The following is a 26,452-nucleotide window of genomic DNA, read 5'->3' as shown; positions in this document are numbered from 1 at the left end:
AGGACAAAGTTTGAACGAGAATCGTCACAGAATTCTGCACCTCCGCCAGCTGTAACACACTGGTAAGTTACCTTACCTCTCTGAACCCCAATTGCCTCATTTGTAAAGCAGTTGTAACAAAGAAATCTTAGATTTAGAATAAGTTTAAATGAAATAATACAAGCAAAGCAGTTAGCCAGGTACCTGGCCATAAGCTCTCAATAAGGGCCTGTCAGCTGTTTTTAGAAATGGTACAAGTGTACCGGTGGAAACTGAAGTGCTCGCATTCAACATTTGGCAAATATTTTTACATTAATCTACTTTTTGCTTATTCATTTAGTTATTCATTCATTTAACCCATTAATGTATTCAGCATATATTTACTGGGCATCTACTACCAGTCAATTCTTACTCCAGTTCATCCCTGTCCAACTGTATTTAGTGGGTTCCAGCCCCAAGGGGAGTTCCGGCTCCCTTCACAAGAGCTGATGGAGTCTAGCTTGGCAGGAGGGGTGCTGGGAGATCTTGTCCCTGTGGCAGTTGGGGCTTTGGAAGTTGTTTTTTGCAGCTCTGCCTCCTCAGGCTCAGTTGCCTGAACAGAGCAGACCCCTCTAGTACTTGAGCAGCACTGAGACAGGACAACTTTCCACAGGCTCCTCTGTCCCCCATCCCTCACCCTTGGGGAGGTGTGCCCCCTGTATCTTGAAGGCCCCATCCAGCAAGCCGGAACCCCTACTGTGGGACTTTGTCACCTAGGACTGACCTCTGTTGGTGGCCCACTGTGCTTTGCTGTCCTAGAATTCCTGGAACAATCCTGTGCTTTTGATACCCCATCATCTCTACACTCTATTTTTTTAGTGCCCTTGGAGCCCTCACTGTGCATCTCGGTGCCTGTCTCCATTTGCCTGGAGTCTCCACACCACGACTCACACTTGTTTTGGGACCATCTAACTTCTCTGGGCCAGCGTCTTTGGGCCTCTTCATGCCCTGTACTTGGGCTGTGTGACAGGGATGTTACTGGGCAGGCACCCTGCTGGATCTCTGAGAGACAGAGGTGCTTAACACACACAGTTCATAAGCAGACATCTCATGTGTGCTAAGGGCCATGATGCGTGGCGCTGTGCCAGGAGGTGACCTAAGCAATCTTAGAGGATTTTGCTAGATGGACAGTGGGAGAAAGGGAAGTCACATCAAGGAGACTAGCATGCATAAAAGCCTGAAATCACATGATATTCTTACAGAAAATGTAGTGTGAATAGAAAAAAGGGAATATGTTCTTTGGGGTTGAGAGCTCATGAGTAGCAGGGGGAAGAAGTGAGGCCAGAGAGGTAAACAGGGGCCTACACTTGAGGGCCTTGTGAGCCATACTGTGTACTTTAGACTTTGCCCTTCCAATGCTGGGATCCTGTGGAGGGTTTTCTATAGGGGCATGGCATGTGCAGAGTTGTATGTAAGGAAGGTGAGACCCATGGCTGTGAGGGGATGGGTTGTCTCATTTGTCCTCTAGCAATTCTGTAAGGCAGATGGGAAAATACTGTTTTCTACTTTTTATGCCTGAGAATGCTGAAGCTCCAGAGGTTAAATACCTTGCCAAAGTTCTCAGAACCCGAAAGCAGAGGACCTAGGATTCACCTGGCTTCCTGGATCTGAATCCCTTTCTCATGGGCATACTGCCATTGTTAACAGAGTCTTCTAGAAAGCTGGGCAGTGAGTAGATGCTGACAGAAGCAATGTGAAGCAAATGGTCATTGATACAATCTTGTTGAAGGAGTGTAGTGCTGGGATTTTGTGGCCTGTGGTGTTCAGTCTCCTGACCTCTGTGCCAGTGCACAGACAGCAAGAAACAGCGGGGAGCTTTGAGCTTCAAGTGCAACATTGCCTTGACAAAATCCATTTATCACTGTCTCGCTCATTAATTCACAGCAGCGTCTCCTGCCTGACGCTGGCATTTGTCAGTGGCTTGTTTCTGGAAGCCCCTGGTCTTCAAGGCTGGTCAGCTCTGCAGCCCACAGCCTCAGGGTGAGCCCGGGCAGTCAGAGGCAGGTCCTTTCTGCCTACATTTTGTAAAATGAAATAACTTTATTTTTTAAAACACAAAGGTAGCGTGACCTAGCAGTACAGAACATGAGCTTGGAGATAGGCAAACCTGGGTTTTAGTTCTATGGCAGTGCCACTTAGCAAGCTAGGAAAGTTATGTAATGTATATGAACCTCAGTTCTCTTCTCTCTAAAATGAGCAAAGTCAAACCTACCTGAGAAGATGATCGTGATGAGGAAGATGAGATAGTGTTTATAAAGAGCCTTGGCATGACACCTGGCACATATGAGTCCTCAATATGGTGGCTTTAATTCCTGCTCTTATTGTTCCCACCACCACTACCAGCCATCCTGCTGCTACCACCAGTTAAAGAATGTTTGAAAAATAGAAAATAGAAGAAAAAAATCTTATAATCTCATCACCATGACACAGCTACCCTTATAATTTGTTTCCTTCAAATCTTTTTTCCCCACTACTTCAGAGTATATCAGATTTTACAGCATATTTATTTTATAGCCAGGAAGGGTTTTTTTCCCCTCTATGGTGGGAACTGCATTATGTTTATTTTTCTTATTTTTAATAGATACTTTTTCTGATTATAAAAATAGTGTGTAAAATTTAGAGACCATAAAAAAAGTCAAAGGGAAAACCATACTCATAATGCCTCCTTTATGCTTAGCCCAGAGGCTATCACTATTAACTTTTTGGAATAACTCCTTCCAATCTTTTATTCATATTTTATTATAGATTTGAGATCATATTACATATACAGTTTTTATGTGGTTTTCCAGTTCATAGGCTATCACGAGTATTTTCCTTTATTGTAAACATCATTTTCCAAGGCTGCATAATTTCCAAGTCATCAGATGGCTCTACCATAATTTACATAGAATTCTCCTGTTGTTAGACATCTGAGTTTTTTCCCAGTTCTTCAATCTAAGCAGCTTCCTATGACACAACCTAGGGAACCAGCCTCAGTATAACCAGGAAGCATATGATGAACTTATGCTGTGTGTATGGCCTGGGTGAAGCCTGGGGGGGACCCCTCAGATAGATACAGAGCCTGCCTCAAAGGAGCACAGAGACTAGTCACCCTGGAATTATTTACTGGGGTAAAAATATACAGGTACTTCTTTGCCAGACAGTGTCAGGGAATCCACCTATATGTGGGTAACCGTCTTCCCTGTGGAAGCTGAGATCCTGGACGCATAACTTTTACAAAGAAAAAAGCCTCAGAAGCCTTGCTGCCCCTTCTCACCTACCAGTGGTTATTTTGCCTCCAATGCTCAAATGCCTTTTGAGCCTGTTACCTTGACTGTTGGGGGCCTGTGCTAATTACCTTTGAATATCACTTCCAAGTGGTTTTTCACTGGGAAAGAGTGAGAAGCTATAGCACCAAGAAAGGAACTTGTGTGAGAATCAGGGAATCAGAGAGACCCTAGTCTTAGTTTTTTTTTTGTTTTCTGTTTTTTGTTTTTTGCGGTACGCGGGCCTCTCACTGTTGTGGCCTCTCCCATTGCGGAGCACAGGCTCCGGACGCGCAGGCTCAGCGGCCATGGCTCACGGGCCCAGCCGCTCTGCGGCATGTGGGATCTTCCCGGACCGGGGCACGAACCCATGTCCCCTGCATCGGCAGGCGGACTCTCAACCACTGCGCCACCAGGGAAGCCCCCTAGTCTTCATTTTGACACACACTTCCTCTGGCACCTTGTAGTGTTAAAGATTGGACTAGGTGACCTCCAGGACTCTTCCAATTGACATTCCATATGTACCTGAAGCCTTTTTCTTGCCAGGAGCTAAAGTGAGCATCCTGATAAAGGTCACAGGATGCTTCTCCAGAGTCTCGATTTCCTTTTAATTAGTACCTGAGGAGCCATTTATACTCTTATATTCCCAATCACTTCCTTCTGGTAGCATTTGGGACATGCGGAGATTGAAAGGCACTGGGTGCAGACACAGGATTCAGAACCCCAAATGATTGTCTTTTATGTATTAGGTATTTGTTCTTTATGTACTTTGTTCTTTCATTCATTCTCTCATTTAGCAGGTGTTAACTGAGCCCCAGGTTTTGTACAGTCCATCTGTGTAATACAGAGGGGAACAAGTCTCAGCATTGTTCTCAAGACACACACAGTCTAGTGAGGAGACAGGAAAAAATGTAAAAGACAACAAGATGATTGCTGCAGTGGGGGTACATATAAGTTGCATAATGCAAGGAGTGCTTGAGTCTGCCTAGAAGCAACAGCAAGAGAGTCTCTGGATGCTTTGAAATTTTAAAGAATGAGTAGAAGTTTTTTAGGTAGGCAGTTGAGGAGAGGGCATTCCTGGCAGAGAAACAGCATGTGCAAAGGCCTGGAGGTGTTGGGAGAACATGTTGTGTTCAGAGAACTGCTGGTGGTTTGTGTGGCTGGAAGGTGAAAGGGAGAGTGAGCAGATGAGGAAAAGTCAAGAATTTTTCCTCAGGCAAGTCTGTTTCCACTGAATTCTTTGCTCATTTTATCAGTCCAGATAAGAGTGATGGATTTTTAGCTCAGTTTTCCAAAACTGTCATTTGTATTCCCTTATATTTCCATTTTTATAGTAACACATGTTCATTATAGAAAGTTTGAAAAATACGAAAACGTAGAAAGAAGAAAGGATTAAAAAAAATCGCTCATGGTCTCTGCCTAAAAACAAATACTTTAACACCTTGGTGTATTTCCATTCAACGGTTTTTTGTTTTTTCACTTTTTCTTTTTATGTAGTCATGAGTGTATCGTAACTATAGTCTTTTGTACATGATGCCCCTTTCTACTTCCTAAAATTTGCCAAAAAATAGATGTTGTTATCATTAAAATATAACTGATCATAAAATATAATGGCTGAAATATATTTTTTGTTTAATGTAACTTATTTTCTTTCTCTTTACAGGTCTCCTGTGGCTCAGAGCATAATCTGGCAGTGATTGGTAAGTAATTAGTATACTGATAACTGTGTTTATTCTGAAACTCATGCGCAGAATTGGAGGACTCTTGGTTAACCAAAGGCCAGGGTGCATGCGTCTGTGTATGTTGGGGAAGAGTCTGGGAAATGGAAGCCTTTGTTGATCAAGGCTTTGCCAGAAGCCCTTTTTCTAAAAATTTCTATTCAAAAAGGTGCCTGAGCTGGCCTCCCTGCCTCAGGAAGTGGCATTTGGGAATATTAAAGATCTTACAGGCTGGGGGCATCCTGTGTAAAAAGCCAGACATAAAAGGGGAAGAGGATTGGGCTGCTCCTGGTTTTTGAATAAATCCTTTGCACCGAGTTCTTTCCTCTTGCTTGGCTCTTTCTTTGGAGATGGTGGGTTCTGCTCACTGCCCTCGCTGCCATGTGTTTCATGTCACTCTGGAACTCCCAAGCCTCTGATAAATTGAGGCTTCCTCTTACTGACTCTGAATAACCAAGGTTCACTGTTTTTATAATCAGGCCTGTGCTCAGTTCCTTCAAGAAGCCTTCTCATTACTTCCACACGTAGACTCAGTCGGTACAATAAAGAGACAGTGTAGGGCCCGACTACTTGAGTCCAGTGCAGGCTTCTGCTTACTAGCTGTATGAACTCAGGTAGTCGGGCCCCACACAGACAAGGTGATTAGCCCTCCATGCCTCATTTTTCTCACTTTTAAAATGGGGAGGGCAGTGGCATCTTCCTCATAGGGTTGTTGCAGTTGTTGTGAGGGTTAAAGGAGTTGATACATGTAAAGCGCTTAGAAGAGCACTTAGCTCCTGGTAAGGGTTTTAGAAGTGTTCGTTGCTATTTTCTGATAATCATTAGTTCAAGTAATTGCCCACCTCGGGGCTTTAGCTCTCCCATCTGTGATAGGGAGGGGTGAAAACAGGAAACCAAGGTCCTCTCCAGCCCTGACATTTCAGGACTCTGTTGCAGCCCCATCGCTATCTGCCTTGAGTAGGTGATGTCTGTCCTGTGTACTTCCCTCTCCCAGCCTCTCTCAGCTTCTGAGGGGCGAGGCCCCTGTGTTTTCCTTTTGTTTCCTGCTTATATGCAGCACCCAGAGCAGTGAGCCAGTGCCTGGCCCTCAGCGGAGACTCAAGCACTGTTTTCTGAATTAAGCTAGACTGGCTCGCTCAGCTGCCTGGGTTGGCAGCAGTTTGAAGCACTACTTTGTAGGCCCGAATGTGATGTGCAAGGAGGCGGAACCAAGGACAGTAGAGGAGGTAGGCTGACAGCCAGCAGAGGGGGTGGGGAGTAAAAAGCGCTGGAGTCAGAGAGGGAGTGAGAAAATGTAACAGCAAACCTGCATGCTTTGCAACACCAGATATGTTACACCGGAACTACTCCAGCCTGGGTGTAATTAAGACAAGCTAATCAAAGAATCAGAGGCGGTGCCTAGGATGTTGCTGCTGCTGTCACTGGACTAGGAGAGAGGTTGGCACAAACAATAAGATTGCAGGGAATCTAAATACATGAAAAAACAAAATCCAGTTGAAGGAGGAGGCCAGAGCCAGCAGGGTGGCAGGCTGAGCCGATAGGCAGCCTAGGGCTGGAGAAAGAGCATAGACTCTGCAGGCAGACAGCCTTGGTTTAAACCAGCTCCATCTCTGTGTGAGCTTCCATGTTTTCCCCTTATCTATGTAATGGGGATAATTCCACCTTGCAGGATTGTTGTGAGGATTAGAGGAGATAACGTGTGTGAAACACCTGTTACTATATAGGGGATGTGTAAGAAATTAATTCATAATTCCATTCCTTTTTCATTTCTCTTGGTCTGGGTGGGGAGAAGGGAGAATCACTTGTTAGTGTAACTGTTCCAGTGAAGTAATTCTTGGTTGGGAGAGAGAAATGATAACATTCTGGAAAGGTGTGTCTAGCGTTACTACCCAAGTGAGGAAGGCAGCAGAGGCGGTGGGAGAGCAGGGCATGGCATGCTGATGAACTCCTCGAGGGCAGACCTCTTATTTTCTGTTTTGTCCCCAATGCCTGGGGCCTGGCTCACAATCTGCTGAATGAATGGTTCCAGAGTCAGGAAAGGTGGGCCCAGTCACGAGACTCTGGACATGTCCACCTGCCTGCATGTGAGCCGGGATCAGAGGCTCCCTGACACCTGGGGAAGGGGGCCCTCAGTGGGTGCCCTGCAGGGTGCAAGTTGTATAGCAGGAAGCGATGAGAAGCCTCCTGTTAGCCCTGACAAGAGGCCAGCAAGAGGGGGACAAGCTGGAGGAGGAGAGTTCCTACCAGCTGAAAGCCTGGCTCTCACAGCCAGCTCCCTGCTCCCCCCTCCTGCCCTTGCCTACTTTAGGTGGATTTCCCTGCCTTCAGTCTCATCCCCGAGATGCAGGCCCTCAGTGCCTGGTGCTGGGTCACCCACGTGACAGGCACAAAATGGTTGTAGAATAGACTAGAACAGAATATAGAGAAGCCAAACTTTGCTCAAAAGTAGAGGTGGCCTTAATATCTAATGAATGCACAGCAGACAGATCAAACTGGAAAGGAGGGGAAAGAGATGGGTGAAAGGATATAATTCAGGACCTACTCTGTCTAAGAACGGACACAACTCCACGAGGTGTTTTTGTTGTACCCACTTCATAAGGAAGAAAACTGAGACTCAGAGGTTAAACAAGTTGCCCAGGGATAAGTACCAGTAAATGGTAGAGCTGTGTGCCTGACTTCTAAGAATGCTCCTTCAACTCTGTCATATCCTTGGGGCTGCAGGATGCGGAGTGGTTAAGAAGAGCACAGGCACTGGGATCATATCACCTGGATTCAAATCCTGGCTCCTCCGCTTATGAGCCATGTAACCCTGTATAAATGGCTTAACCTCTCTGTCTTGATTGCCTCATCTGGAAGATCATATTATTGACCTCATAGGGTTGTTATATAAAGTGCTAACAGTGCCTGACACAAAAGTAGGCTCGGTGAATGTTAGCTGGTGTTGGTGTCGTTGCTATATGTTAAGAATATAATTTAAGGAAGTAATTGTAAGATGACTGTAAGAAGGCTGAGGCTCAGGGTGGGAGTCTCAGAAGCTGGAGAGAAGTGTCTTCCCCACCTAGAATGTCAGGGTCCAGGGCAGGACCTCAGCATAGCTGCAGAACGGATTTGTAAACTGGAGCCTGGGTACCCCGATCTGGGGGATCTGGAAATCCCAGCAGCCCTGGAAACAGTGCCAGCCCAGATTTGCTCCAGGTCAGGATTCTGCTATACGCTGTTCCAGGCAGGGACTCGGGACCTGCATGTTCCAGCCTGAGGGAAGCCCCGCAGCAGCCACATTTCAGGCTTCTTAGGAAATCAAAAGAATTCGACTTTGATACTTCATTGCTTCCAGGTTTCTTTTTCCCCCATTCTTTTGCAATTTGGTTTGCTTCTTTTCTTAGTTTTCCAATGAAGTTTCTCTTGACCTGTTCTGTGTTTGCTGCCAGGTCACTCTTCCTCAGTGAGCCTGATTCCTCATCTGTAAAACCAACATCACAATACCCACCCCTAAAAGTTGTTTTTCCAAATGGCATAGGTATGTCGGTTGCCTGCGCAGTGCCTGCTACAGAATAGGTGCTCAGCAGGTGAACTTGGCAGGTTCATGAGGTCATTTGCTTGGTTGCTTCCTTCCTTTTCACCCAGGATTTCCCTCCATATATGACGAAGCTGGCTGGCTCCCATTTGTGGGCATAGGCGGTCAGCAGAGGTGAGATGAGGACGTGTGGCCACCACTTGCTCGGAAGATCCCTGCCTGCCAGGGGCAGGCTCCCCAGGCCCAGCTCTGTCTTCGGGGCCCTCACTTCCATGCCTGGTTGAATTGGCTCCAGCTGTTTTGCTTCCCCCCCAGGAGCAGCTTATTTTGGCTTGAATGGGCGATTTGTTTGCCTTCTCTCCTGATTTTCGGTTGTTCAGCCTTCCCTTCCTGCAGAGAAAAAAGAGCTCAGCACATTTCCTTTCTTCCGCTCCATGCAGACCCTTGGAAGGGATTTTATTGGTGGCCTTTTCCTGGAGCACTCACGCTTGCCAGACGGGCATTGTTAAAGGGTTAGATATTTGGCAGCAAAGTGTAGAGCGTCCTCCTCCAAGCAAAAGCATCTCTTTTACCAAATTGGAGCTATAATCTATACAAGGATCTTTTATTTTTAATGTTTTTCATTTCACTGATGGCTTCCAATTGTTGAACCTTTGTACCTTTGTAATATGTGTGGTGGAACAACTGACCTTGCATGGCCTGATACCCATCAAGTGGGGTCATGTGAGGATTTAATAGCGAGAACTAACTCATTTTGACACTGGCTTTAGCCCTGAGAGGCAATACCTCCAAACCCAGGGCCTTGTAGAGAGCTTAGAGGCAAGGACAGACTTGTACGGTCCTATGCACAGTAGGATGGGCAGAGCGTAAATGCTTTACTTATATTGTCCCATTTAATCCTCATACCACATTGATGCACTGTTGTTAACCCCATTTTCTAGATGGGGGAAGCCGAAGCTTAGGCTGAGCAGTTTGCCCCGCCAGGTCATCTGATCAAGAGGAATCTGTGTGTCAGGTCTTCAACCCAGGCCTCTATCTCCAGAGCCTGTGGTCTTCTGCCTGTCTGGCCTGTTTTTAAGGCCACCAGATAAGATTATTTCATCTCTTCATTTCAATATTTAGCTCCCCTTCATGTTGGCAAGTTCTTCTGTATATGTAGATTATATGTAATCTGGTTCAGATTAAGCAGTTCTCGGCATAATAACCAGATAAAATCGAGACATTGATGACATTGTGTTGTCATCACACTTCCCTCTCTACCTTCTGAGATTCCCACCCCTTTTAGGATTCTTCTTCCCCCTTCCGTTGTCCCTTCTCTTTAAAAAATTTTTTACTGGGACTTACCTGGTGGTGCAGTGGATAAGAATCCACCTGCCAATGCAGGGGACACAGGTTCAATCCCTGGTCCGGGAAGATCCCACATGCAACGGAGTAACTAAGTCATGACTACTGAGACTGCGCTCTAGAGCTGGTGAGCCATAACTACTGAAGCCCGTGCGCCTAGAGCCCACGCTCTGCAACAAGAGAAGCCACTGCAATGAGAAGGCTGCACACCACAACGAAGAGTAGCCCCTGCTCGCCACAGCTAGAGAAAGCCTGCGTGCAGCAACGGAGACCCAACATAGCCAAAAATAAATAAAATTAAATCTTCAAAAAAAAAAAAAAAAAAAATTTTTTTTACTTATTTAATTTTTGAGTAATACACGTACATTATTTAAAACTTAAAAAGCACAAAAAGGTTTAAAATGAAAAATTTCCCTCCAGCTTTATCTCCCATCTATCCAGAGTGCCAAAACCCTACCACATGTGCAGCTAATGCCTATTATTAGTTTCTTCTGTATCTTTCTAGTTTCTTTTTGCAAATATAAGTGAATACTAAGATATATTTTTATCCCCCTTTTTACGTAAATTGTAGTATACTTTACATGCTTTTTAGTGTCTGATTTTTTTTCTTTCAATAATTGATCTGGGAGATCTTTCCATATCAGTATAAAAGCCTTTCTAGTTCGTTATTACAGCTACATAGTGTTCCAGTGTACCTATATTCTGTGATTTATTTAATCAGTGCCCTGTTGATGGACATTTAGGTGATTTCCTGTCTTTTGCTTATTACAAGTAATGATGTAGTGAATTACCTTGTATATATGTTATTTCATATGTGGGTGAGTGTAGCTGTGGGATAAATTCCTAGAAGTAAAATTACTGTATCAAAGAGAAAGTGTATTTGTTATTTTGCAAGATACTGCAAAAATTGGCTTCCATAGGAATTATACCATTTTCCACTCCCACCAGCAGTGTAGAAGAATGCCTGTTTCTGCAGCCTCCCTAACAGTAGTGTGTTAGGAAACTTGGATTTTTGCCAATTTAATAGGTGAAAAACTACTCAGGGTGGTTTTGTTTTATTTTACTTTTTAAATTGAAGTACAGTATATATATATATATAGAGAGAGAGAGAGAGAGAGAGAGAGAGAGAGAGAGAAAAGTGCACAAATCTTAAGGGTTCAGTCTGATGAGTTTTTATGTATGTATGTACTTAAGAAACCACCACCCAGCACAAGATACAGACCATTTCCAGCACCCACCCCAGAAGCCTGCCTCATGCTCCTTCTCAGTCAGTACCACACCCCCAGAGGTAACCACTATTTTGACTTCTGTCTCCAGAGATGAGTTCTTGCCTGTTCTTGAGCTTCATATAAACGATGTCATACAGTGTGAACTCTTTTGTGTGGCTTTTTTTGTTCAACACATTGTGTCCATAAGAATCATCCATTCTCTATGTAGCAGTAGTTCTTTTTTATTGATCAGTAATATTCCTCTTATGAATATACTACAACTTACTTATCCATTTAACTGTTGAAGAGCATTTGAGTTGTTTCCAGTTTGAAGATTGTGAATAAAGCTGCTATGAACATTCTTATACATGCCTTTTGGTGAACATATACATTTATTTATCTTGAGTACATAACTAAGAGTAGGATTTCTATGTTACTAGGTCATATGTATAGCATTAACAGATTCTGCTCAACAGTTTTACAAAGTAGTTGTACCAATTTATACTCTTACCAGCAACATATGAGAGTTCTAATTGTACCATATCCTTGCTAGGTATTTTTAATCTTACTGATTTAGGCCATTCTCCTGAGTGTGTAGTATGGAGTCTTACTGTGATTTTAACTTGCATTTCTCTGGTAACCAGTGATGTGGAGCACCTTTTCATATGCTTAGAGGCCACTTGGGTAGCTTCTTTTGTCTAGTGCAAAGACTTTGCCCACTGTTTTAAAGTGGGTTTTGTCTGTTTTTCTTAATGATTTGTAGAGATCCTTTATCTTATGGATTCAAGTTCTTTGTTGGATTATATGTATTGTGAACATCTCCTAGGCAGTTGCTTACTCTTTTGCTCTTTTAATGATATCTTTTGATAAATAGATATTCTTAATTTTATTTTATTTTATTTTTTATTATTATTTTTTTTTGCGGTACGCAGGCCTCTCACTGCTGTGGCCTCTCCTGTTGCGGAGCACAGGCTCCAGACGCACTGGCTCAGCGGCCATGGCTCACGGGCCCAGCCGCTCCACAGCATGTGGGATCCTCCCGGACCGGGGCACAAACCCGTGTCTCCTGCATTGGCAGGCGGACTCTCAACCACTGCGCCACCAGGGAAGCCCTCCCTCTTTTTCTTGATGAGTCTGGCTAATGGTTTATCAATTTTTTTTAATCTCCTCAAAGAACCAGCTTTTAGTTTTATTGATCTTTTCTATTGTTTTCTTTTTTTCTATTTCATTTATTTTTGCTCTGATCTTTATGATTTCTTTCCTTCTGCTAACTTTGGGTTTTGTTTGTTCTTCTTTCTCTAGTTCCTTTAGGTATAAGGTTAGATAGTTTATTTGAGATTTTTCTTGTTTCTTGAGGTAGGCTTGTATAGCTATAAACTTCCCTCTTAGAACTGCTTTTGCTGCATCCCATAGGTTTTGGATTGTCATGTTTTCAATGCCATTTGTCTCTAGGTATTTTTTTATTTCCTCTTTGATTTCTTCAGTGATCTCTTGGTTATTTAGTAATGTAGTGTTTAGCCTCCATGTGTTTGTGTTTTTTATGTTTTTTCCCCTGTAATTCATTTCTAATCTCATAGCGTTGTGGTCAGAAAAGATGCTTGATATGATTTCAACTTTCTTAAATTTACTGAGGCTTGATTTGTGACCCAAGATGTGATCTATCCTGGAGAATGTTCCATGCGCACTTGAGAAGAAAGTGTAATCTGCTGTTTTTGGATGGAATGTCCTATAAATGTCAATTAAGTCTATCTGGTCTATTGTGTCATTTAAAGCTTCTGTTTCCTTATTTATTTTCTGTTTGGATGATCTGTCCATTGGTGTAAGTGAGGTGTTAAAGTCCCCCACTATTATTGTGTTACTGTCGATTTCCTCTTTTATAGCTGTTAGCAGTTGCCTTATGTATTGAGGTGCTCCTATGTTGGGTGCATATATATTTATAATTGTTATATCTTCTTCTTGGATTGATCCCTTGATCATTATGTAGTGTCCTTCCTTGTCTCTTGTAACATTCTTTATTTTAAAGTCTATTTTATCTGATATGAGTATTGCTACTCCAGCTTTCTTTTGATTTCCATTTGCATGGAATATCTTTTTCCATCCCCTCACTTTCAGTCTGTATGTGTCCCTAGGTCTGAAGTGGGTCTCTTGTAGACAGCATATATATGGGTCTTGTTTTTGTATCCATTCAGCCAGTCTGTGTCTTTTGGTTGGAGCATTTAATCCATTCACGTTTAAGGTAATTATCTATATGTATGTTCCTATGACCATTTTCTTAATTGTTTTGGGTTTGTTTTTGTAGGTCCTTTTCTTCTCTTGTGTTTCCCACTTAGAGAAGTTCTTTTAGCATTTGTTGTAGAGCTGGTTTGGTGGTGCTGAATTCTCTTAGCTTTTGCTTGTCTGTAAAGCTTTTGATTTCTCCATCAAATCTGAATGAGATCCTTGCCGGGTAGAGTAATCTTGGTTGTAGGTTCTTCCCTTTCATCACTTTAAGTATATCATCATGCCACTCCCTTCTGGCTTATAGAGTTTCTGCTGAGAAATCAGCTGTTAACTTTATGGGAGTTCTCTTGTATGCTATTTGTCATTTTCCTCTTGCTGCTTTCAATAATTTTTCTTTGCCTTTAATTTTTGCCAATTTGATTACTATGTGTCTTGGCGTGTTTCTCCTTGGGTTTATGCTGTATGGGACTCGCTGCGCTTCCTGGACTTGGGTGGCTATTTCCTTTCCCATGTTAGGGAAGTTTTCAACTAGTTTCTCCAAATATTTTCTTGGGTTCTTTCTCTGTCTCTTCTCCTTCTGGGACCCCTATAATGCGAATGTTGTTGTGTATAATGTTGTCCCAGAGGTCTCTTAGGCTGTCTTCATTTCTTTTCATTCTTTTTTCTTTATTCTGTTTTGCAGCAGTGAATTCCACCATTCTGTCTTCCAGGTCACTTATCTGTTCTTCTGCCTCAGTTATTCTGCTATTGATTCCTTCTAGTGTAGTTTTCATTTCAGTTATTGTATTGTTCATCTCTGTTTGTTTGTTCTTTAATTTTTCTAGGTCTTTGTTAAATATTTCTTGCATCTTCTCAATCTTTCCCTCCATTCTTTTTCCAAGGTCCTGGATCATCTTCACTATCATTATTCTGAATTCTTTTTCTGGAAGGTTGCCTATCTCCACTTTGTTTAGTTGTTTTTCTGGGGTTTTATCTTGTTCCTTCATCTGATACATAGCCCTCTGCCTTTTCATCTTGTCTGTCTTTCTCTGAATGTGGTTCTTGTTGCACAGGCTGCAGGATTGTAGTTCTTCTTGCTTCTGCTGTCTGCCCTCTGGTGGATGAGGCCATATAAGAGGCTTGTGTAAGTGTCCTGATGGGAGGGACTGGTGGTGGGTAGAGCTGACTGTTGCTCTGGTGGGCAGAGCTCAGTAAACTTTAATCTGCTTGTCTGCTGATGGGTGGGGCTGGGTTCCCTCCCTGTTGGTTGTTTGGCCTGAGGCAACCCAACACTGGAGCCTACCAGGGCTCTTTGGTGGGGCTAATGACAGACTCTGGGAGGGCTCATGCCAAGGAGTACTTCCCAGAACTTCTGCTGCCAGTGTCCTTGGCCCCACAGTGAGCCACAGCCACCCCCCCACTTCTGCAGGAGACCCTCCAACACTAGCAGGTAGGTCTGGTTCAGTGTCCCCTGGGGTCACTGCTCCTTCCCCTGGGTCCCGATGCGCACAGTACTTTGTGTGTGCCCTCCAAGAGTGCAGTCTCTGTTTCCCCCAGTCCTGTCAAAGTCTGGCAATCATATCCCACTAGGCTTCAAAGTCTTATTCTCTAGGAATTCCTCCTCCCGCTGCCAGACCCCCAGGTTGGGAAGCCTGACGTGGGGCTCAGAACCTTCACTCCACTGGGTGGACTTCTGTGGTATAAGTGTTCTGCAGTCTGTGGGTCACCCACCCAGCAGTTATGGGATTTGATTTTACTGTGATTGCACCCCTCCTACCATCTCACTGTGGCTTCTCCTGTGTCTTTGGATGTGGGGTGTCTTTTTTGGTGAGTTCCAGTGTCTTCCTGTCAGTGATTGTCCAGCAGCTAGTTGTGATTCTGATGTTCTCACAAGAGGGAGTGAGAGCACGGCCTTCTACTCTGCCATCTTGGTTCCCAGTCCTAGATTTTTGCTTTTTGTTTTTGCTTTTGATGTTTTTATTTTGTCCTATTTTTACCATGCAACTTTTTCTTTCACCGTAGCTGAAATTTACCAGTATTTTCCTTTATGGCTTCTGCATTTTGAGTTAGAAGATCCCTCCCCACTCCAGGGTATAAAGGACTTTCCTCATATTTTATTCTAGTACATTATGGTTTTATATTGTACAAGTAAATCTTTGATCCATTTGGAATTTATCCTGATATACAATGTCAGGTATGGATTCAACTTCATTATTTTTCCACATAGCTATTCAAAGTCTCAACACTATTTATTGAATTCACTTTTTTTGGCTGCCTTCCTGAGTCCTGTCACTACCAGAGTAGCCCTAAGGCATAGAGAGAAGCAATGACTTAACCCAAGATTGCCCAGCTAGTCAGTGGCAGAGCTGGGGCCAGCTCATGTTGCTTAGACAGGGCTTGTGGTTGGTTCTCAAGGAGCTTTCCTAAGTGGTTGTGATCTCCCAGGCTGTTTGCCATGTGGAGAGGGACTGCAAAGGCAGAGCAGCGTCTTTTAAGTCATTCCCTAGGTTCTGAGTGCTCTGTCCCAGGTCCTGCTTCTCTCAGCTGCGGAGGTGATATACTTGTTGCCATTATCACACTGCTTGAGAACACCGTATTTTCTTCTTTGCCAGGCCAGAATGTGATCAGATCTTTCACATTCAGGAGAGATGTTTCACAATTAATACAGAGATATTTTTACAGACCATTGGTTATCATTCGAGTCGCATTTCTATTGAGTCATTTGTTTTCAGGGCGTAGCCTCACGTCACAAAAAGTGCCTTCTTAGCTCTCAGTAAAGTTTTTCACTATTACTCCTAAAGAAGCAATGTTTGTGTCACTCCACAGTAGTCATTCTACGTGAGACCACAGGTGAGGGTGCCAGGCTGTCAAGGAGGCTCACATAACTTGCTAAATACTCAGTCTCTCATGCCACCCTTTTTGGGCACGAGATTAACCACCATGTTTTGGCATAATGCTCTGGTCCTTTTGGAGTTATTTACAGTAGCAAAAACTGTAATTCTGACCCAGTGCACTGGTTTACAAATACTCAAGAAGCTTCGGGCCTTGCAAAGGTAAATCTAACTAAGGTGAGCTCAAAGTAAAAAAGTACGAGTTAGAGCAAGACAGAGACAGCCTTCTGCAGTGCAAGGGCTGAGCTCTGCTCCCAGCTCTGTCTGCCACTAACTCTCTGTGTGATCCTGGGCAGGCCCCCTCCCTCTCCAGGCCTTAGAATCCCAATCTGGGAAATAGTTCTAAAGTCTCCTCCATCACTCAAAGTCTGTCCTCATGTGCACAAACTCTGTTGTACATCTTAATAGACCTGCACTGTCTACACTTGCCTTGCATGCAGTAGGTGCTTTGTATGTTTGTTAAAAGCTGAATGAATATTATATACAGTATTTTCCTTATTCCCTCCCATCAGCTTGCTAGTGACTGATAATGTGCCCTGTAGCATTCTGGGTGCTGAGAAGGAATACAGCAAATGGTCTTACCTTATGGAACTTACATTTAATGGGAAAGAGACTTAAGCCTGGCACGTGATATGTGCTTAATAAATACTGAATGAACAGATGAGCGAGTGCAAAGCAGAAGGTGACAAGAATTAGAAGAACAAGTGAAGAGGAAGGAATGATTAATTTTGGAAATCCTCATGGCAGAGGGGGTTCCTGAGTGGAGGAAGGGTAAAGAGCGTTCTGTGCTGAGGGATCAACATGAGCAAAGGGAAGGAAGGCTTTAAAGTGTGAATCATGGTTGAGAGACAACTGGTCAGCCAGCAAGACATCGGAGGGTCAGCTAAGGCCGTCTCCGGTAGCATTGACTTTACTGTATAGACAGTGTGGTGCCATTAAGGGTTATTTAGGAAGACACTCAAAAGTTGACGATTGCAGCAGTGGATTTTTTTTTTTTTTAAGATAATACCTTTTTACAGAGTAAAAGAGAACTGACAGTAGTAGGTACCTACTAAGTATGGGCGCCACTCTGAGCATTTTGCATATATCATTTCATTAGGTCATCACCATGCAAGGTAGAAAGTAGACGGGTTTTCCAGATGGGGAAATGGAGACTCAAAGAGGTGAAGCCCTGGATTCAGACTGACATCTGCTGACTCTGAGGTCTGCATTTTCCCCCTCAAGTGCTCCCTGCAGAGGTCAGGCTTTGGCTTAATTAGCATATCAAGCAGCGTCTATTATACTAAGCTTACAGCATGCACGTGACTTCTTCGGAAGACAGGAAAAGGCAATAGCAACAGATAGTACAATACTTGTCTGGAGGGGCAGAGGCCAGCCTGTATCGCAGTCTATCCTCAGAGCCTAGCACCTAGGGGACCATGTGCAGTGTGGGGCAGCTTTAACAATGGCCAAGCAGTCGGGCCCATGAGCCTGCTCTGTCCTTCCTTAGACAGGAGCAAGCTTCCTGAGTCTGAGTGGCACCCTGGTATCTCCCTATGAACGCCCAGACTCTCAGTGTTGCCTCAGTGTAGCACCCACAGGCCTCAGCTTGCACCAGGACCCCTAAATACCACCTACCCAGTGGCTGTCCCTGTTGCCTCTCGTCTCTGTGGAATCCCCTATTCCTCCCGGGTGCACCGAAGCCCTTAAATGCAGAACAGCTGTGACATTCATTCCAAAGTACTCTCCCTAGGCAAGGCTTCAGCAGCATTCTGTTTGCCCCTTTGATTATTCACAGATTTAGTCACTCATTAAGAAGCTGCACCATGTAATAGAAAGAGTCCTGGGCCAAGGGACCTGAGTACCAGATTAGCTGCTGTCACCTTGGGCAGGCACTTTCCTTCTCTGGGCGTGCTTTTCTTTATGGATAAAATAAAAGAAATCTGTAAGATAATCTTCAAGGTCTCTTCCAGCTCTGACACTTTCTGAGACGGTGTCTTGTTCATAAAATTCATAAACTCACACCTTCACCCTAACATGGGGTTAGGGAATACTTCTAAGAGAAGACATGATGTTTGAGGTGGGTCTTAAAGGATGAGCAGGAGGAAGAGAAAGACATTCCAGGGAAGGGGATCAACATGGACAAAACCATGCAGAAGACATGGCAAATTGGGGAAAAAGAGGGGATTGGGAGGGGAACAAAGCAGTGGGAAACAAGGCTGTGGGGATGCCTGAAGCCTGAGGAGACAGGACTTCATCCTCTGTGGTAACAAGGAGCAGGAAAGGTCTTAAAGCAGAAGAATGACTTGATCTGATCTGTTTTCAGAAGCAAATAGCTGGTCAACAAAGGAATCTTGGAGGAATGGCAGGGGGTTTGATTTTGTGGCTTTGTAAGATAACTAATTCGATAAGTTTGTGGTTTTCAGCTTGAGGCAAGGAAGATGCTGCTGCCCTTTTGGCCTCAGCACACTGGATGTCTGATTGTTACGACTAGGCATTGTGGCTCCTGAATCCCCATCAGACTTCTTGGCTCGGACTCTGCCCCATACTAGTTGCAACTCCAGTTCCACCCCAAGGCCAGTCCCTCCCTCTTCCCGTGGCAGCCAAGATGCTGACTTAGTCAGGAAGCTGTGCAGTGTGACCCTAGTGTGGCATGCATGCATATGCCAGTAGCCTCTTATGTGGCCTTTGTGCTTTGTCAGTTTTTTGAACCTGTTCACTTTATTCAGGCAGCACTTCTTAAATAAATTCTGCACGTGAAGAGAATTTACTGTGATCAGTTGGGAACTGACTTGCAGAAATTTTCAGCAAATGGCATTATATAGCAAGAAGACAAAAAAAAAAAAACAAAAACCCACAAGTAAAATGATAGGGACTCTTGGACAGATGCTTTTTAAAAATTTAATTTTGCCAAATGGAATGGATGGCCAAAGGCTTATAGGCTTCTACTATGGGAGGGGACTGCCTTTCTGAGGGAGGGGAGCAGAATTTTCGCTGATCTAATGTAAGAAGAGGCATAGGGTCCTAGAATCACAGAATTTGAAGGTGGAGGGGACTTCAGAAATGACCTAATCCCCACAGAAGAGGAAATGAAGGCCTAAGTGAAGAAATGATTTGCCCAGAGTCACACAGCAAGTCAGAGGCTGAGCCCAGGATGCCAGCCCCCAGGTCCTGACGCTAGCTGGCACCACCACACCTCTTTGTAGACAGAGCATCAGCAACTTCTGAGGTGAGCTCCAGGGCCCCCACCCTTGTCACGCTGACCTGGCAGCCATGGCCTCAGGAGCCCTTGATTGGGCTCACTTCTGGGTAGTTTCTGCTACACATCCACACCGGAGGTACCATATTCTCCATTTCCCTCTGCTGCAGCAGCTCACAGGTTTTTAGCAAATTCAGCCTGGTAATAGACAGAAATTAGACCTGTTTCCTTTTATTTCTTAACTTTTGAGCCTCTCCCAGGGGTTGCTACATGAACTCAGTTGTAATTAGAAAAAAAAAGGTAAAGATTTCAATAATTCAGCTTTTGGGGGGAAGGTAAGGAGAAATAAGGGCCTAGGAAGCCAACAGAGGAGATTATCAACTCTCAAATAATCTTTAGGGACCATGATAACAGTAATAGTTGACATTATTGGTCCTTACCATGAACCATATACAGTTTTACACAATATTAATTTATTCTTTACATCAACCATAAAGTAGGTACTGTTATTATACCTGTTGCACAGATAGAGGAACTAAGGCACAGAGAGGTTAAATAACTCAAGGAGAAGAACATTGTCCTGGGTGCTCTACAGTGTAAGGGTCTGGGTATCCAAAGTGGTGGATTCAGAATTAGGGAGTGATATTCTCCCAAATTATCCATAAATTGATAAGAGATGAAAAGGGATCTCTTATGGCTGCCAAAAAGCTCCAGCCTCAGCCTGTCCCCATGAAAGCAAAGAAGGAGAGTGTTCCACTTTCTATGATAAAGAAAACTGGGAGGGTTTATATATACAAAGGATGATAAGATCAGAAGCTAAACAGGGGTGGAAATGTGAGCTGAAGTCAACAGAGTAACACTTAATTGGGCATAAATGTAAGAGAGGGTGTTGACTGCCTCGATGATTCCTGGTCAGCTGGCACTAGTGAGGCGAAGCCAGGGGAGGTGGCTGTGGCCGTGTTCTCAGAAGGGAGTATTTGAAACTGTGATACCTTCCAAACGCAGGACTTCCCATACTCTAAGGAAGATTTCTTTTTAATCTGGCCCTTTAGACTATTCAGATGCTTTTGTTAATCTTCTGGGTTTTTTTGTGACTTTAAGTAAGTAATATGCTTGCCCTTCAAGGACTTTAATTGAACAACTATAAAAATAAAGATAATAATCTGGTCCCCCCATTTCTTGCTTCATAAAGGCTTCCTGATGTTGTAAAATGTATAACTGATTAGAAAGGAAAAGTAATCATTTTGCATAAAAAGCAAGATAGAATATCATAGTTTTAATAAATATTGTTTTATTATAATTCTCAAATGAATTCAATGTGATTTAGTGGGGACACTAAGTCCATGACAGTTGCCTGACTGGGTTTCAGATCTCAGCCCTGGCATTCTCTAGCTGTGTTACCTTGAGTGAATTACAACCTTCCCGAGCCTCAGTTTTCCTGTGTGGATGAAGAGAATGAGAATACTTAAAGCGTTATTATGACAAGTAGGATAATATATGTAAAGGACCTGATACATGACACCAGCAGTACATAAAGATTTCTTTTGTTTGTTTGTTTTCTGTTTTTGTGGTACGTGGGCCTCTCATTGTTGTGGCCTCTGCCGTTGCGGAGCACAGGCTCCGGATGTGCAGGCTCAGCGGCCATGGCTCACGGACCCAGCCGCTCCGCGGCACGTGGGATCCTCCCAGACCGGGGCACGAACCCGTGTCCCCTGCATCGGCAGGCGGACTCTCAACCACTGCGCCACCAGGGAAGCCCAGATTTCTTTTTTTTTTAATCAATGCTAAATATTATCCCTTTTTAAAAAATTAATTTTTATTGGAGTATAGTTGATTTACAATGGTTTGTTAGTTTTGAAGATTTCTGTAACTCCACATCCTTGCCGAAACCGGGACTGATCCAGCTACTAATTTTTACTAGTCTAATAGGTTCTATCAAAATAAAGATTTTGTTTCAGAGACAGAAACACTGCCCAGGTTCAACCAGAGAAACAGACCCAGTAGGAGACATATATTAAGAGATTTAATGCACAGAATCTACATGTACAACTGTGGAAGATGGCAAGTCTGGAATCCACAGGGCAGATCTTCAGGAAGGGCAGGCTGATGTTCCAGTCAATAAGCAGAACTTCTTCCTCAGGGACACCCCGGTTCTCTTCTTAAGGACTTTCAACTGACTGGCTCAGGCTCACCCAGATTATCTAGAATTAATCTCCTTTACGTATCAATAAAATCAACTGATTATAGAGGTTAATCACAGCTACAAAATACCTTCACAGCAACACTTAGTGTTTGATTGAATAACTGGATACAGATTGACACATAAAACTGACCATCACATAGTCCAACTTGTATTTTAAGAAAATCATTCTGGGGATGGGAGGAAGGCTGAGTTGAAGGAGAGAGAACCTGGAAGCAGAGAGACGAATAGAGAAACCAGAGCATTACCTTAAGGGAAGGGTGATGAGGACCTGAATTAAGTAGTGGCAGCTGAGGTAGAAAGTCAGAAGCGACTTAAAAGGCCACACTCAGCTTGTTGGGACTAAGTGACCTGGTATGAACAGGGTTGAGAAGAGAAGGAGAAGAATGGGCAGGATCAGGGGTGGCACCGAGTTTTCTGCTTGGTAGACTGGGTAGATGTGTTGCCATTGACCGAGACAGGACATACACGGAGAGGAAAGAGTAGGCTTTAGGGAAAGTGATGGATTTATATTTTAACATAACAAAGTGTGAGATGCCTGTGGAACACCCAAATAGAAGGACCTGGTAGGAGATTGGCACGAAGACTTTTAGCTCTTTAAAGAGGTCAGAGAGTTTCTGTAAAGAGAGGTTAGTGAAGCAGATCTACTTAAGTAGTTTTTTCTTCATGTATATATGGATAATGTTTCTGCTAAGTGGCTTTGGTACAGGGTGTGTGCTGTTGTGATGCCTTTGATAATGTTACATCAATGTAACCACTCTGTGATTATTCCTGCTGCTGCAGTAAGTTAGCCCAGAGCAGAGACTGCTTTCCTGGTCGACTTTTGCAGGGACCTACCCGTCTTACAAGACTTTCTCCCTAGAGGTCAAGATGCCATTGTGAGGGTTAGGTCTTCAGGAGGAGCCCATACCTATGAAAGCTCTGTCTCCTGAGGAAAATCCAGGATGGAGTCACTAATTTCTGGGGAGTGATCTGAAAGCACATATACAAAGCATGATTAATGACTGCGTGCCAGCTCACAGCCCCCTAAAATAAGGCCAGCCCAGGCACGCTGTCTGGGAAGAAGCACCCTCTGCTTTCCCAATTTCCAATCCTAGACCTCCTCTGAACAGGTCTGCAGATAATGGATGGGGGTTTTGTGCACTGGGAGGTATGGGAACATGGGGAAGAAGAAGGAATGAACATTCACTGAGCACCTTCTATGTGCCATGCAGTATGCTGCGCACCTTCGATTAAAATGGTGACAACTAATGCTCACCAAGATTTGCCTTGGTGCAAATGGCTTGTATGGTGCAACTGGCATGTATGGTTTATTTTCTTCTATTTAATTGTCGCAACAACCATATAAGATGGGTACCATTATGAACCACATTTTAGAAATGAGGAAATCAAGGCAGAGAGATGAAGTGACTTGCCCAGGGTCGTACAATTGGTAGATATCTAAGGTGGGATTTGAAAAAATGTTTTGATTCTGATGCTGCCTGTCTCTGATACTGACACAGCCACTCTCCCCTCCCTGGTCCTGTCATTCAGGGGAGCAAGACTACAGGGTTCTTTCTCTAATGGTTCTTACAGATTTCTGTCTTCTCAACTTTAAGGAGCAGGTGGGTTGGAGGAAGTACTGGGTGGGGATTAGGACACACTTAGGTTCCTGTCCCAGCCTCTGTCTGACTTTGGACCTTAGACCTTAACCTTTTGTTAAGGTTCATCATATCTATAAAATAGACATACTAACATCTGAGGATCAGATGAAGAAATTGCTAGGAAAGTGTTTTTGTAAACTTTGGGGGTTATTCTGTTGCATCTGTACCTACTGCCTTGCTTTTCAGAATATCCTCTTGCCTGTTATCTTCCCTAACCCTGACTCCTCTTATCCTTTATTATGATTTATGACATTTTTATCAGTTAAAAGTCTCTGATAATCATGCCTTGAGGCAGGAGGCCACTAAAATTCTTATATAAATAATTTCACCTCCCTGGGCCAGCTGGAGGGGGCAGGGAGGTATAGCAGATTTAGCAGCTGTTAAAGCTATAACCAAGAGAAGTCTTCTTGTCAGTCACAGGAGTGAATCATTCAAATGGCTGCTTTGCTGAGTCCTTCCCAGAGCCATAAGGCAAACTGGATAGCAGTGTTGCTTTCATCACTCACTAAGCCTAAAATGAAGCTCAGCTTCTTACTTTGAAACGTAGCAGGCATATATATTTGAAAGAGCATGGGTTCTGGATCCAGCATTGCCACCTACTAGCTAAGTGACCTTGGGCAAGTCATACTGCCCAACTGGGCCTCAATTTCCACATCTATAAAATAAGATTGATAATACCTGCCTCACAGGGTCATTGTACAGCTCAGATGAGACCATGGGTGTAAAGGGCCCAGTGTGTACCAAGTGCTCATTAGACTCTCAGTAATTCTTGCTGCCCTGAGTCTCTGAGCTGTGGGAATGAGCACCTTGGGGAGGTCGATTTAATGAGGGGTGAAACAATCTGGTTTCCAGAGTGCAAAGGCAGAGGACTCAGTAATAGACATTTGAATCACAGTTCTGTTTTTAGTTCCATCCAGCCTAAGGTTTAAAAATGTGGTGTCTTCACCAAGGGGGGAAGGTGGTGGGATGAATTGGGAGATTGGGATTGACACATATACACTAAAATGTATAAAATAGATAACTAATAAAAAAAAATTTTTTTTAAACGTGGTGTCTTCCTCATGTGTCCCTTCCTCCTTTCTGTGTAAGCAGTGGAGGGTCAGGGTGAGGAGGGGATTGCCCAGCATCTCCTGCCTTGGCAATGCTGTCTTTCTCCTCACTGGAATCCAGCACGGTCGCCTTGGTTACCATCAGCTTCAAGGGAATCCGTGCAAATGCTTGAACACGAGTGTTTTACTCTAGTCTTCAGTCTTCTAGTCTTTACTCTAGGTTCTCTCACTGCCAAACTGGCCTTCAACTTAAAACTTTGGAGGAATTTCATCCATCACCCCTGCTCATGTTCACAGTGTGGCTGACTTCATGAATTTAGGTTGCGGCAGTAAATATTTTTCCAGCAGGTCTTGTTCTCCAGAGGCACACATGCCCCACAGAGTCCGCCAGCCTCAGAGCTCTGGAGAGCCTCCTGGCGCTCACGCGACGTAGAAAAGGAATGCAGACTACTGGGCACCCAGGGGGCACATAAGAATAATAATAATAGCAAATGTTATTTCATGTCTTTCTTGCAGCACCCCTCTGGTAGGCTGGAGTATGGTTTAGTGGCTAAGAGCACAGGGTTTCAAAGCAAAGAGAACAGGGTTTGAATCCTAACTCTGCAACTTAACACTGTGTGGCCTGGGCAAATTACTGAACTCTGAGTATAGGTCTCCTTATCTGTCAACTGGAGATAATAGTACTCATCCCACAGGGCTGTGAGGATGAGTGAAAGAATGCATGTAGAGCCTCAGCGCAGGGCCAGGTACACAGTAAGCACGAAACACAACTGTGGCATCAGTTTTACAGCAGAGGAAACAGCAGCCCAGGAAGGTTAACTCATTTGTCTAAGATAGGCATTATCCCTATTTTATGTAAAAGGAAACTGAGGCTGAGAGGTCAAGGATCTTGCCCAGGTTATACAACTAGTAAGCAGCAGAATCTGAACTTTAAACCAGGTCTCCTGATGTTTTACCAGAAGCCTCTGGAAAACTGGAATAGATACCCCAAACCAGTTTATAACTGGCCCCCTGGTGGTGGAGCTCCAGCCCAGCCTCCCTTCTGCTGAATCCCTCTCTCTAGACATGGGTGCTGGTGAAACATGTGTGCGTGCACACACACGTTTGTATACAAATACATACATCTAAATGATGGAGCAGGAAAATGTCCTGGGAGACCATGATTCCCCGAGTGCTCAAGGGATACAATGTTTTAGTTAATGGATTTTCTCAGAGTATTAACCCCTTGGCTTCAGTTGTTGTTGAGGGTCATTTTGAAATGCATTGCAGCCATTCACTTTCTCATGCTAGAAGGGGCTGTCTAGTGAGCATAATTAAATCCTCCTTAAATGACAGAGAATCTTGGCAGAGTCTCCAGTCATCATTAGAATGACCAGTCGTCATGTTCAGGGCTCTAATAACAATCTGTACATCTGTCTGGGTCTCTTACACTCATTGTATCATTTAATCATGGCAACAGACCTTTGTGTATGTTGGGAGTGAGGAGCAGGATGGGGACATAATTATCCCCATCTCACATGTAAGAGACAGGACTCAGCACGAATGCTTTATTGGGAATCATATAGCGTAAGAGTAGCAGAGCTAGAACTGAAATGACATTTGTCAAGGTAGGGCAGTAAAGCAGAAAAAAAATGGTTTTTGACTCAGACATACCTGGGTTTAAATCTCAGTTTTGACATTTACTAATGATATTGACCTTGAGCAAATTACTCAATCTCTCAGGTCCCAACATCTCTCATCTGTAAAAACAGGGAGAATAATAGTTCCCTTGCTGAAATTATTTTAAGGTTATTCCAAGTATATAATGCACGTAAAGCAGCTAGCGTTGTGCCTGGTCAGAGTAGGCCCTTAGCACATGGAAACTGTTATTATTCTGTCTCCTAGTCCAGTGCTCTTTCTGTTTTACCAAGATGTCCACTACTGTGATGTGGAAGGTTCAGGGGAATGGACTGACCTGTCTTGAGCCCATCAAACTCTAGAAGTGCCTTTCTGAAGTAAATATATTCTCATTAGCTTAAGGAGGGTGGGGTTTTTTTGTTTTATCTCTTTCTAGTAACAGAGCCTGAGACAGATTTTTATTCATAGGTAAACTTAAATAATTTTACATCACTACAAGAGGTGCTGCAAAGCAATAAAGTATCATAAATGGATGTTACTGATAGTGAATGCTCATAGTCTGGAAATGCTTTTTGGATCATGTAGGTCTGTCTTTAAAAATAAAAAATAAATATAAAATAATAAAAAA

At 43.7% G+C, this 26,452-nt stretch overlaps 1 protein-coding gene across 3 annotated transcripts in view; it reads left to right on the top strand.

Annotated features, from left to right (window-relative positions):
* SERGEF (secretion regulating guanine nucleotide exchange factor) overlaps positions 1-26,452 on the top strand; it is a 219,028-nt gene that overhangs the window by 129,618 nt on the left and 62,958 nt on the right. For all 3 annotated transcript variants that reach the window (XM_029207459.1, XM_029207457.1, XM_029207458.1), the window contains one exon: positions 4,927-4,963. In XM_029207459.1, coding sequence (XP_029063292.1) covers positions 4,927-4,963 — 37 coding nt within the window. The remainder of the gene's footprint in view (positions 1-4,926; positions 4,964-26,452) is intronic.

The sequence above is a fragment of the Monodon monoceros genome, unplaced genomic scaffold, assembly GCF_005190385.1.
Source record: "Monodon monoceros isolate NGI ecotype Baffin Bay Population unplaced genomic scaffold, NGI_Narwhal_1 Super_Scaffold_7, whole genome shotgun sequence".
NCBI classification, from domain to species: Eukaryota; Metazoa; Chordata; class Mammalia; order Artiodactyla; family Monodontidae; genus Monodon; species Monodon monoceros.
This window is presented reverse-complemented; position numbering and strand designations above follow the sequence as displayed.